The sequence below is a fragment of the Dunckerocampus dactyliophorus genome, chromosome 4, assembly GCF_027744805.1.
Source record: "Dunckerocampus dactyliophorus isolate RoL2022-P2 chromosome 4, RoL_Ddac_1.1, whole genome shotgun sequence".
NCBI classification, from domain to species: Eukaryota; Metazoa; Chordata; class Actinopteri; order Syngnathiformes; family Syngnathidae; genus Dunckerocampus; species Dunckerocampus dactyliophorus.
In genome coordinates, this window is record NC_072822.1 from 17,603,316 (window position 1) to 17,615,588 (window position 12,273).

At 43.8% G+C, this 12,273-nt stretch overlaps 2 protein-coding genes across 3 annotated transcripts; both read right to left on the reverse strand.

The window, feature by feature from the left end:
* Positions 1-2,846: 2,846 nt before the first annotated feature.
* On the reverse strand, positions 2,847-5,352 carry spaw (southpaw). Its single transcript, XM_054774831.1, has 3 exons — positions 4,384-5,352; positions 3,255-4,051; positions 2,847-3,178 (listed from the first exon to the last, which is right to left on the reverse strand). Exons 1-3 carry the CDS (start codon positions 4,649-4,651, stop codon positions 3,026-3,028), a joined length of 1,218 nt encoding a protein of 405 aa, XP_054630806.1. The 5' UTR covers positions 4,652-5,352; the 3' UTR covers positions 2,847-3,025.
* Positions 5,353-5,516: 164 nt separating this feature from the next.
* Positions 5,517-8,896, reverse strand: LOC129180392 (deoxyguanosine kinase, mitochondrial-like). Of its 2 annotated transcripts, XM_054774832.1 has the most exons (7): positions 8,436-8,896; positions 8,255-8,364; positions 7,988-8,187; positions 6,650-6,797; positions 6,453-6,568; positions 5,844-5,943; positions 5,517-5,708 (listed from the first exon to the last, which is right to left on the reverse strand). In XM_054774832.1, the coding sequence occupies exons 1-7, from the start codon at positions 8,668-8,670 to the stop codon at positions 5,682-5,684; spliced, it is 936 nt and encodes a 311-aa protein (XP_054630807.1). In that variant the 5' UTR covers positions 8,671-8,896; the 3' UTR covers positions 5,517-5,681. The 2 variants fall into 2 exon arrangements, with proteins under 2 accessions (XP_054630807.1, XP_054630808.1); XM_054774833.1 differs by lacking the exon at positions 5,517-5,708 and having other exon boundaries at positions 5,838-5,974.
* Between the last annotated feature and the right edge of the window lie 3,377 nt (positions 8,897-12,273).

Here is a 12,273-nt window from a genome sequence, read left to right on the forward strand (position 1 = left end):
CTGAGATCCGACCTGAGATGTTTTCTACCCGGCACAGTGGAGGAGATTCCATCATGATCTGGGTTGCTTTTTCATTCATTGGAACGCTGGAGCTTCAGAGCAAGCTGTTAATAGATGCAAAGATTGGACTGAAACCATATGTTCTATTTTCTTCAGAAGACAATCTTCGGTATCAATGATAAATAGCCACACATGACTTCTTGGAACGGTGAGAATAACGTCTGTCTGGTTGTGTTGCTGGATGTGAGGTGTGGATTAGGTAGTTTCATGTGATCACTTCCAGTCCACCCTGTCCTTCCTCCACAGTAGCCTCCACATCCAGACGTCCCCTCCCCTACTCAGTTTGTTTGGGCTCAACTCTCTTCTTGTCACCTCTGCTTCCTGACCCCACCCCCTCAAAATAAACAAGTGCTACTGCTTTTTTTTCTGCTCCGCTCATTGATCTATCGCAGCCTGCACGTTGGATCACAATCAACAAAAGCGAACAGGGAGGCTCACTAATGACTGCTGATGATGTGACCCAACATGCAGGTCACAGGATGATGGAGATATGCAGCACTAGTATCTCTGAGCAGGTTGAACTACTTAAGAAGTGCCTGGAATGTGGTGTGTATTGTGCATTTTGTACCATAGCAGGGGCTCGAATACACATCAGGTATTAGCATTGCTAGCATTGTCAGCAGGTCTCTCAACCTGTGTTGTGAATTGAGCGGCCCATTGTGCTAAGGGAGTTATGGTATGGGCAGGTGTATGTTCTGAACAAAAAACACAGGTGCATTTTATTGATGGCATTTTGAATGCACAGAGATACGTCACGAGATCCTGAGGCCCATTGTTGTACCATTCATCCATAACCATTACCTCATTCTGCAGCAGGATAGAGCACGGCCCCGTGTTGCAAGGATCTGTACACGATTCTTTTATTTTAAACCTTTTATTGTGGCCACCTTAAGGCAGACCTGTGCAATAATCATGCTATCTAATCAGCATCTTCATATGCCACACCTGCGAGGTGGATGAATTATGAATTATGATTGCTCATAAACACAGATTTACACAAATATGGGAGCAAAAGTTGTGTTTAGATTTTTGTTGAGTGTATTTTGCATGATTTATATGACATTACCAGTATACACTCCTGATCAAAATTTGAAGACCAGTTGAAAAATTGCAAGAATTTACATTTTGCACTGTTAAATCTTAAGGAGGTTCTAAGTAGCGCTTGATGAAAATGCAAAAATAAGAAATGGGATGAAGAAAAAAAATGTTTTGTGTAAGCCATTTATTGCAAACAAGCATTAAAGTTCATCAAGTGTTTATCAGCTGATCAAAAGTTTAAGACCACAGCCTTAAAAGACAAAATCTTGGCAAAAATGTGGATTCAATGTCCTTTTCTGTCAGGTATTCACGCTCTCATGATCTCTTGATGGCAAAGGCAAAAAAGCTTTTTCTCTTTGAATGCGGTCAGATTGTTGAGCTGCATAAGCAAGGCCTCTCGCAGAGAGTCATTGCTGCTGAGGTTGGACACAGTAAGACAGTCTTTTGAATGTCTTCAACGATGCTAAGGGTTATGGAACAAAGAAGTCAAGTGGTAGACCCAAAACAAATTTCACCGGCTCTGAGCCAGAAGAACCGATTTGTTACTGGTGCCGAATGCAGTCCAATAACCATCAGACAGCATCTGCGAGAAAAGGGTCTGGAGAACAAAAATCATCTTCCAAGGCCTTGACTACTTCAACGCCACAAAATTGCCCGTTTGGAATTTGCACAAGAGCACCAAACATGGGACATTGAAAGGCGAAAGAAAGTTTCTTCTCTGGTGAAAAAAAAAATGTAACCTTGACTGCCCTGGTGGCTTCCAACTTTACTGGCACGACAGGGAGATCCCACCCAAGATGTTTTCCACACGGCACAGTGGAGGGGGCACCATCATGATCTGGGGTGCGTTTTCCTTCAATGGATCACTGGAACTTCAGGCTGTTTAAAGCGACAGGTACAGTACAGCATTGCGTGTGTCCAAACAGACACAGCAAATGTAACTACCAACGTAATATACGTATGAAAATCTTTTGCAGTCAACGAAGCCCATGGATATCATCAAATTCAGAGTATTAAACATTTTTTATATCTATATGTATATACAGTATATTATATTTACGGTGATGTCAGTTGAGCTCCTGGAAAGATTATTTACATAATATACCTGTGTAATATGGTGTAATATACACTGCCGGTCAAAAGTTTTATAACACCCCGATTTTTCCAGTTATTTGTTTCAATTGAAGTCGTTCAAGTCCAATGAATAGCTTGAAATGATACAAAGGTAAGTGGTTTAGTGCCAGAGGTTAAAAAAAAAAGTAAGGTTGCCCAAAACTGAAAAATATGTATTTCAGAATTATACAAAAAGGCCTGTTTCAGGGACCACAAAATGGGTCAATAATTTAAAGCTGTTCTGCAGAAATAGAGTTTGATCAAGCCTTGGCAGTTGGTGCTACTAATCCCTACAGGTGTTCCAAGATCTGGAGAACTTACTACCTCCTCTGTCTGCATTAAACAGTGTTTACAACACACCATGGGACTATACCCCTGTGACAAATCAGGTGAACAGCATTGTACTGGAGAAATGGCACGAGAAAAAGGGAATTAACAATGCAAGAGAGACAGACCATCTTAACACTTAAAAATGTAGGTTTTTCCTCCAGAGAAATTTGAGTGTTCTAAAACGCTCGACCGGGAGTGTAGGTGTAACTTTTTAGTTCGGTATCACTATTCTCCTTCTTAAATGTGTCCAAAAATATTAAGCATAAGACTCACGTGAAAATAAAATATTTAATATTTGGGATATTTTATGTACAAAATATACAGATGATGTAGCTATACATAGTGTATAAATAGATAAACATTTCCATACTAAAGACAGAAAAAAGTATTGTGTATCACCCAGTATGGATGATAAATGTCATTGCCCATCGTAGCATCATGCATGTTGTCAGGTGCAGCAAAGAGACAAACAATGACGTTCAAGTCAGTGACAGCCGCACTCTTCAACGATCATGTCTTCATGATGACGTAGGGCCAGGTCGTCATTGTCATAGTATAACATGGACAGAGGGCTGAGGCGTGTGGGCACACAGGAAGGGCAGCTTACCCTCTCTGGGTGGTGGTATTTCAAGAGGCTCTGCAACAAAGTGAGAGAAAACATGAGTCAGCGGCTCTCCATGTGACTTTGTTATTGAAATCATGTTCAAGCTTACCTGCATGTACGCATGGTTGGTCGGGTGGAAGCTTTCGTCTAGGGGTGTCGGACACTCCCCCTCGCAGCGATAAGCGTTGAAGCGCTTAGGGTGCACAATCCACTCATCCCAGCCAATGTGGTCAAAGTCCACCCACATGTCCACTTTGCGACACAGTGGATGCTGCACACTGTCAGGTGCTGGTGCTGCAGTAGGCGCGGGGGCAGCCACCACACTCACCCTCTCCATCCTGTTCCTTTTGTGGCGCCGACTTTGGCTCTCGGCCCTGCTTCTCTCCTTGGTGACGTACTTGGAGTGTTCTACTGTGTGTATGAGGCTGTATGCCAAGTGACCCTCCTGGGGGAGGTCATGTTTAAAGAAAATCAGCATCATGGCTCGATTTGCAATTGGTGGCCGCTTTCTATGCCTCCCTGGGTTATTAAAGGGGACCTTGCTGGGTATTTCCCCGTAATCCCCAGAACCACTCCCATGGTCAGGCCCAAGCACTCCTGAGGCCTCCTGGCCTGACATTCTGTCTCCCTGGTAAAGCCAGTACTTTAAAAGCCGGGTCACATTCAAAACTTTCCATGAAGACTTGCTGGCTGATGTGGTGAGGCTGCCCAGAAGAAGGTGCTCATCCTGGCATGATGCATCTTCTCGCTCACACTTTTGGGAGTGATATAAATCCACGACAGCTCGCTTGGAGGGGGACAGACCTGGAAGTCGGATGCGGAGCTCTGCCAGGTGGACCCTGTGACTGGTCGAGATGGACGACATGTCAAATGCAATGGTCCATCTGTCCCCCACTTGATGGCAACCTAAAAACAAAGGAGCAAGATGTGAATGGATATCATGGGCAGGCTCTGTGATTCTGGACGAACCAGATTCTTGGACAAATGTCAAAACAGTGAGGTGGGAGGCTGAACAGGACAGGATGTGTATTGAACCCCCCCTCGTGCAAGGCTGTCTGAGGGCTAATATACACACCCTGGCACATAAAACAGAGAAAGCCTTTAAAGTTGAATAAGCATTTTGACACTTGCTGGGCTGTAAAAAGGGAGGGTGAGATTATAGATAACACAGCAGCACTCAGAAAGCTGCTGAAGAGAAACTGTCAGCTAATGCAAAAACATTCTTCCAATAGACTCACCATTGGCCATGAGACTGAGGACGGAGTCTGACTCTCGTGCTGGCCGACTGTCAACTAAAGTGTTGACAGCTACTGATGACGAGGCATCTGCCGCCCTGAAGGAGCGATACAGCTGCATCATGTACAGCGGTAACCTGCCGCCAGGATGGAGGGAAATGTTCCTCGGTGCTGCGCTGCTCTCCAGATCTGTGTGATACTCAGGTCTTTGCATTGGCAAGACCAAACCAAAAGAGAATAAAAGGAGCACACAGCGGAACCTGGTTTCCATTTGGAATGAAACTGAACAAGCAAGAGGTAAAGATCTTCTCCTTTCCTTCCCTCAGCTGCTCTCAGGCTGAAGTGATGTGCAGACGGAGCTGCAGACATGCCCCTTTATAGTGGACAGCTGCCCTTTGATGACCCCAGACCACTCCAGGCATCCCAATGGACCTTCTGATCACCAGAAAACATCAGAGAGACCACCACCACAAAAAAATAACATTTAACCAAGGTCATTGTCCTGTCACACTGTCTGAGCTTGTGTATTCAGTCAAAGGCCTTACTCCTCTGGTCATGTCGGAATCAGTTAACAATTAAAAACTGTATAGCCATTAACACCTCAACGTTAAATAGAAAGTCAACGCAATGGATGGAGTATTGTTTTTTTTTTTTTTTTTATTATTACGATACCGACAACCAGGAATGTATTACAATCAGGCATACTACTTACATATCATTTAAATTCTTGTCACAAACTAGTGGTGGTGACAATAGATGATGCTCATTGCAGAAATCTAATAAAATACAAGAACTGTATCAAAAATTGTCTTTACAAAAACAATGCTCAGTTTTGATAAACAGGGGTTTGCAGTTGTGTAATACTACACTGCAAGTGAAATGTGGTTCTAATATTGTGGCCCTTTCCTGTAGCTAGGTAAGCAAAATATTAGAAACAGCTAAAAAGCTCTGTTTATGCAGTCTAGTTGCATACCATCGCACAGTAGCTGTAGCTCTAGGCGTCAAAAATAACGTGTACTGGTGTAGTATTGCATTACGCCATTCTGAGATGTGTTTAAATATTCAAAACTGAGCATTATCATATTTGTAAAGTCACCATAATAAATAAATAAAACAACTTTGCAGTGAAACATTCAGACAAAAACAGTGCTTTTATATGAGAGTATTCCAATAGTGACTGCGTCCGAAGAAGACTAAATAAACTCAAGAAGACTAAATAAACCAATAAACTGCTGCCGATGCATATCACATGACACATATTAAGAGTTCTGACTGGCGTCATCACACCTGATGATGACTCCTCATAATGCTTGGAAGAAATCTCGGGCCTGTTGATGAAAGGGTAGAATGTAGAATGGCAACGTCATTTCTAAACTCAAATGGCACATCAGAAAATTGATCAGTGCCCTCGTGTGGCCAATACTTACACTGCAGCCTCGAGGTCAAAAGAGACCTCAACCCACCTGTGCCATGAAGTTCTCCCGTACTGTCGGGTCACTCTGAAACTCCACACTGGCATCGAGCTCCAGCACAGGTATCTTTTTCAACGTGTCAAAATGGATCCTGACCAGGCAGAGTGGAGCTGTGTTACACCCTACAGTGTTAAAATAGTTCCTACTCATTCCCTTGTCTCATATAACATTCTAATTTCATAATTTTTTGTCAATTTATGTTTTCATTTTGACGTGTTATGGTGATTTACACTCACTGTCCACTGCATTAGGTACACCTGCACAATCCAATGAGGAAAGATAATAATGCTCGGTTTTGATTGACACTGTCAAGGAGGTATTAATATAACAATACATTTATTATCATAGCTGTGTGTACCTGGAGGTACACAGGTAGCAACACAGGTACACAGGTAGCAACACCTCTCAATATGATGCAGTGCCGTACTACACTAATTCAAAGCACGATGACAAAAATAGACATTAAATCAATGTCTCTAACAGTGTCCATCAAAATGTTGTTGCTATAGCACTTAGAATTGTATTAGATTGTGCAGGCGTGCTGTGGCCAGTGCCTGTACATGCAAACACCTCTAAACTATGCACCAGTTTTGTACTCACTCAGTGCTTCTATCCACAAGCCACCTCTGGTGTTGCTCGTGTAACTTGTGGAGATAGTCCAGTTGCACATTCCTCTCCTCTGGCCTGCCTCTCCGCTCCAGGCGCTCCATACATTTCTGACAAATACATAGAAAATGTTGTATGGATGAGTCTGACTTCACGAATTCAGTAGAGCCAGTGGGAGAGGTTGTGCAGACCTCAGGAGGTGCTTTGAGATATATAATGCCGTCTAGCGCCACCTGGTGTCCAAACTGTTCCACCAGAAATGAGTGCCAGTCCTGGTAGACTGCCCACTCTGTGGAGTTGATGCATCCTAGCTCATACATGTTCAGGGCAAAGATGTATCTTGGGAGGGAAAAGCACACAAGTTGATGATTCAGTTCAGAAGAAATAATTTTTCAAAAGTAAATTATCCTTGTCCATGTTTAAACTTTAAAAAAGGCATCTTTACCTATTATTGTCTCCATGTTGATCGTGAAAGTCCCACTTACAAGCACTTGGCCACAACACGGAAAATTTACTACAGACGTTGACAGTGTCAGAAAGTGTGCCCTTGCAAAGATGAACTCCTCAAAGTAGCAACTGTTCTGTGTAGATGACGACAATGTATCCCATTTTCTGTGGCATTCCAATATACGAGTGGTTGAGAGTACAGGTCCATACAGAATGTCCTAAATGTGTGAAAACTGGAGGAGCATGTTACCTTTTTCCATCATGAGTACAGTTGTCCCTCACTACATCGTGATTGGAACATCGCTCGTTCACTCTGTCGCGATTTTTCAAAAAATTATTAATTAATAATGGCTGTTTTGTGGTTGACTATGCCCGTTATTAGTCAAAATATATTGAAAGACAAGTCATATGTAGTATGGCAGTCACTAGGCGTCAGTAATGACACAAAACATTGATGAGACATGACATGCGATGCTTAAAGCCGTGGCCGTCTGGTGTGCCCGCAGTGGGTGGGCTGACTTCTTCTGGTATTCATGTACACACCACATATTTGTCCCTGCTTCATACTTTGTGAGATGTTGCTAAAACTTCATTTTTGCTGGCATAGCTAAATAAATTCAGTTTGGACCTGTTTGACAGTAGCAGTCTCGTCCTTGACTATACACTGCCTGGCCAAAAAAAAAAAAAAAAAAAAAGGTCACACGTTAACACACATTCATTGGACCGCCTTTAGCTTTGATTACGCCACGCATTCGCTGTGGCATCATTTCCACAAGCTTCTGTAATGTCACATTGTTTATTTCTGTCCAGAGTTGCATTCATTTTTCGTCAAGATCTTGCACTGACGTCTTGTATTTTATTGATCGGACCACTGTGCAAAGTCTTCTCCAGCACATCCCAAAGACTCTCAATGGGGTTCTGGTATGGACTCTGTGGTGGCCAATCGCTGTGCGACAATGAGCAACGCCAACCCTATTTGCTTAGTTAAATCCAGGGGGTGACCTTCTTTTGGCCAAGCAGTGTATTTCCTCTCGTTTTGGATGTCTGATTAGATGGAGAATGTGACCAAGCGGCTCACTGACCTGTCGCTGTAGACAGAGCGCTCATAAACCTGCACCGGTGTTCCCATTGATGACAGCAGGCGTGCAGGAGGAGGCTGCAGCTGTGTTTTGAAGCGGCTCATGCAGGCGTGCGTCTGGAAGGTATAGGACCAGCGCTGAGGATCCTGGTACATCATATCCAGCAGGTTGCTCACAGTCTTCTGGGGGGATGCACCCGTCCCCTGTGGGAAAAATCTGTAGCAGAGATCACTTTGATTTTAATGCTCTGGTATGGAAGAAGCCACGCACCTTTGAGGTCCCGCTGTCAATGTTCTGCCACTTGCTGACAGGTTCAGAAACCACCTCCCATTCTTGACAAGCTGCTCTCAAAAATCGCGCAAAGGTTGACTTTCCAACAGCTAGAAAGATGTATGCAAACACAAGTTGTAACTGTTGGTATGTGTGTAATACGCAAATCTCGTACACTTACCAATGTTTCCCTCTATAGAAACTCTCTTCAGTCTCGTATTTCCATCTCCATTTGAAGCGGCTGCATTTGATGAAATCGTTCTTTTTGCCATCGTGCTTTTGTAAGGTTTTGCTTGTTTAACTGCTTGCAGGAGGTTGTCAGACGACGCACACTGTCTAAAAGCCTGCACTATACAAGCCTGCGTTTGTGAGTTGTACACCCTATTAAAGACACGGCACCTATAAACTAAAAACATTCTGGAATGGATGACTGTAACCTCATGACAACGATGTCATTTATCTTTGCTAATGCTATCGTCTCTTTAGTATTTATGCTAACAATAAGGCATCTCAATTAACGTCAACGAATAACATATTGACTTACACTGTAGCAACGCTTCTACTTCGCTGCTTTTAATCGTATTACAAATGTAGCATTTCTACTTCAACATTCGGCTTTCAACTCGTAAAGGCGCTACAAAGATTCACCCGGAAAAGATAATCTATTTCCGCTATAGCCTGCATGTTGTGTCAAAATAAAAGCATTAGCTCATGTCCGTTCGAGGAAAAAACTAATTGGTAATGGTAATGGTTTCATTTTATTTGAACATGCATGCAAGTACAATGGAATACATCACATAATTCAATTCACAGTTCCACATGTCCAAAAAGAGTAGAAAGAAGCAAAGCTTACTTAATCCTACCTCCGTCCGTTCCACATGTTATGCAGTACATTTATTCACTTCCTGTGTTCCATATGTGATTTTTTTAATGCATACAAGAATGAAAAGGTAATGTAACAATTAAGATTTTTTCACAATAAATATAATAATTACTATAATAATAAATTAATAATAATAGGGACAAGCATAACAAAACAAGGTCAAGACTCTTCTTCCTTGTATTTTGCAAACATGAACTGCTTGTATTGTATTGTATTTGTAATTGTAATTTGTATTTTATTATTATTATTTATTATTTTAATAAGTGTTTGTTTACATGTATGTTTGTTTAACCCTCAGGGGTCCCTTTATTTACTGCCCTTTGAGGTCCTTAGAGGACAAAAAAAAACAAAACCTTAAAAAGAAAACCCACAACAGATTATATTAACAGATTATAGGTGTCCCCCCTCCCAGAGCAGGGAAAATTTTGCATTTGGAGCTCGAAAAAACTGTTTTCTGATGCATATTTTGGACAGACATAACAACAATGTTATTTCCTCCAAATTACAAGCTAAAGGGCAAAATGACAACATCAAGCTTGCCCTATTTAGGTAAGGTAATCAGTTTACTGGGCGACAGAGCATGCCATCGCTTCAGTGGTGGATGCTATTTACACAGGCCTACAGAATATGAATGACTACAATGTGCTTCAGCCTTAGCTATCGCAAATTCAGCATCATCTTTCTTGGATGTGTCGTGGAAAATATGTTCACCACTTCCTCCAGGTTGATAACCTTTTTGTAGTGAATGTGGAGAAGTGCCAGCGAGGTCAGCCGCTTTTGCGTCATACTGGCCCTCATGTAGTTGTTCAGACGCTTCAAGGTACTGGCACTTCGCTCACATTCACACGATGTTACTGGGATGGTACAGGCCAATTGAAGGAGGACCCTGATGTTGGGGAAGTGAACGGGATTGTGTGACGGTCCACAACTTGATGTGGGGGAATGCAGCTCCACAGTGCTGTCGCTTTAATGCATCACGTCCAGTCAGGTGGATTACGGACTTCTTTTAATGGCAGTGTGTCCTGTAACAACAGTTTTACAAAGGAATGACAGGTGAGCGTCGACTTTGGTCACGTGATAATCGACATTGCACATAAATGATTCCAAGTTAGTTCAACAAAGAAACTGCATTAAAGTCTATAAAACTTCACTCAAAAGTGCAGACTGGCTCTTTCTAATTAGTGAACACTACCAGATGCACTTGACATTGTATATGACAAAATATAAACACACAGTAAACATTAAATCACCAAATATCCCGGACCGTGCAAAAACGTGACTCACCATGCCTCATTCCTAACAGTTGTGAGCACTTCCTGCAGCAACTTGCACATGCCACTATTCACCAGCAACAGGCGCTGTTGCAACACTTCTGCCATAATTTATCACAGCACCGCTACACCCCGTAACAATTGCACACCTTGATAGCAGCTTTTTTTTTTTTTTTTTTTAACCAAGCGGACCTTTGGTCGCCCGCGGGGGGGTTTCGAACCCCCCGAAGCCCCCCTGATTAGGGGCCTCGATATGGACAGTGACGGAGCTACGGGGTTGCTCTTCGGCCATCGCAGTGGCCACCCCCACAGCAGGGGGACAACTTTGATAAACGCGCTGTAAACACGTTGCCCAGACATTGAGAGAATGATGAAGAGGTAGTCGGTCAACAATCACGCTAAAAATAACTATAGTCGTATATCCGCAGGCTATCGGAAAGTAGAAATTTCAAGAAGGAATGAATGGACCCAAAAAAATGCACATTTCCCCCAATTCCGTGTAAAACAAAGGGTCCACCCACATGAGTGAAGTTTTAAAAAATGCATGTCCACACAAAAAGCATTCACCAGCATTTTGTCCCAATCTGAAAACGCAACCACGGGGGTGCATTAGACGTATTGTATGTTCCAATCCCAGCACTGCACAAGCGGGGAACCGAGATAAAAGGTGTGTAGGCTGCTTACTTATCTAGTCGTCTGTGCTTCTGAGACATTTTCTCAAAATCTGACCATACTAACTAGCCTGGATTATTGTTCCTATTCCAGGATTCAAGTTGCTGAAACAACACTTTTCCGCCCCGGGAGGTGGGCCAAACCCACCAAACATTCATCGGGGGTCCCGGCAGGACCCAAAGATGGCAAAAAAAACAATTTTTCCGAGGGGTCGATTTTCACCCGTTTCGACAATGCCTGTCGCGAAATCGCATTTTTTCAAGTTGCTGAAACGACACTTTTCCGCCCCGGGAGGTGGACCAGACCCCCCCAAACATTCATCGGGGGGCACTGTCGCAAAATCGCATTTTTTCAAGTTGCTGAAACGACACTTTTCCGCCCCGGGAGGTGGGCCAGACCCCCCAAACATTCATCGGGGGGCACTGTCGCGAAATCGCATTTTTTCAAGTTGCTGAAATGACACTTTTCCGCCCCGGGAGGTGGGCCAGACCCCCCAAACATTCATCGGGGGGCACTGTCGCGAAATCGCATTTTTTCAAGATGCTGAAACGACACTTTTCCGCCCCGGGAGGTGGGCCAAACCCCCCAAACATTCATCGGGGCTCCCGGCAGGACCCAAAGATGGCAAAAAACCCAACTTTTCCGAGGGGTCGATTTTCACCCGTTTCGACAGTGCCGGCACTGTCGCGAAATCGCATTTTTTCAAGTTGCTGAAACGACACTTTTCCGCCCCGGGAGGTGGGCCAGACCCCCCAAACATTCATCGGGGGGCACTGTCGCGAAATCGCATTTTTTCAAGTTGCTGAAACGACACTTTTCCGCCCCGGGAGGTGAGCCAAACCCCCCAAACATTCATCGGGGGTCCCGGCAGGACCCAAAGATGGCAAAAAACCCAACTTTTCCGAGGGGTCGATTTTCACCCGTTTCGACAGTGCCGGCACTGTCGCGAAATCGCATTTTTTCAAGTTGCTGAAACGACACTTTTTCGCCCCGGGAGGTGGGCCAAACCCCCCAAACATTCATCGGGGGTCCCGGCAGGACCCAAAGATGGCAAAAAACCCAACTTTTCCGAGGGGTCGATTTTCAACTGTTTCGACAGTGCCGGCACTGTCGCGAAATCGCATTTTTTCAAGATGCTGAAATGACACTTTTCCGCCCCGGGAGGTGGGCCAAACCCCCCAAACATTCATCGG

Coding starts and splice junctions, on each gene's coding strand:
- spaw (XM_054774831.1), bottom strand. CDS start 4,651: ATGGAAACCAGGTTCCGCTGTGTGCTCCTTTTATTCTCTTTTGGTTTG. Junction 4,052..4,383: donor CCTCAGTCTCATGGCCAATG/GTGAGTCTATTG, acceptor CTTTGTTTTTAG/GTTGCCATCAAGTGGGGGAC. Junction 3,179..3,254: donor CCAACCATGCGTACATGCAG/GTAAGCTTGAAC, acceptor ACTTTGTTGCAG/AGCCTCTTGAAATACCACCA.
- LOC129180392 (XM_054774832.1), bottom strand. CDS start 8,670: ATGTTTTTAGTTTATAGGTGCCGTGTCTTTAATAGGGTGTACAACTCA. Junction 8,365..8,435: donor TTCTATAGAGGGAAACATTG/GTAAGTGTACGA, acceptor ACATCTTTCTAG/CTGTTGGAAAGTCAACCTTT. Junction 8,188..8,254: donor TTGACAGCGGGACCTCAAAG/GTGCGTGGCTTC, acceptor TTTTTCCCACAG/GGGACGGGTGCATCCCCCCA.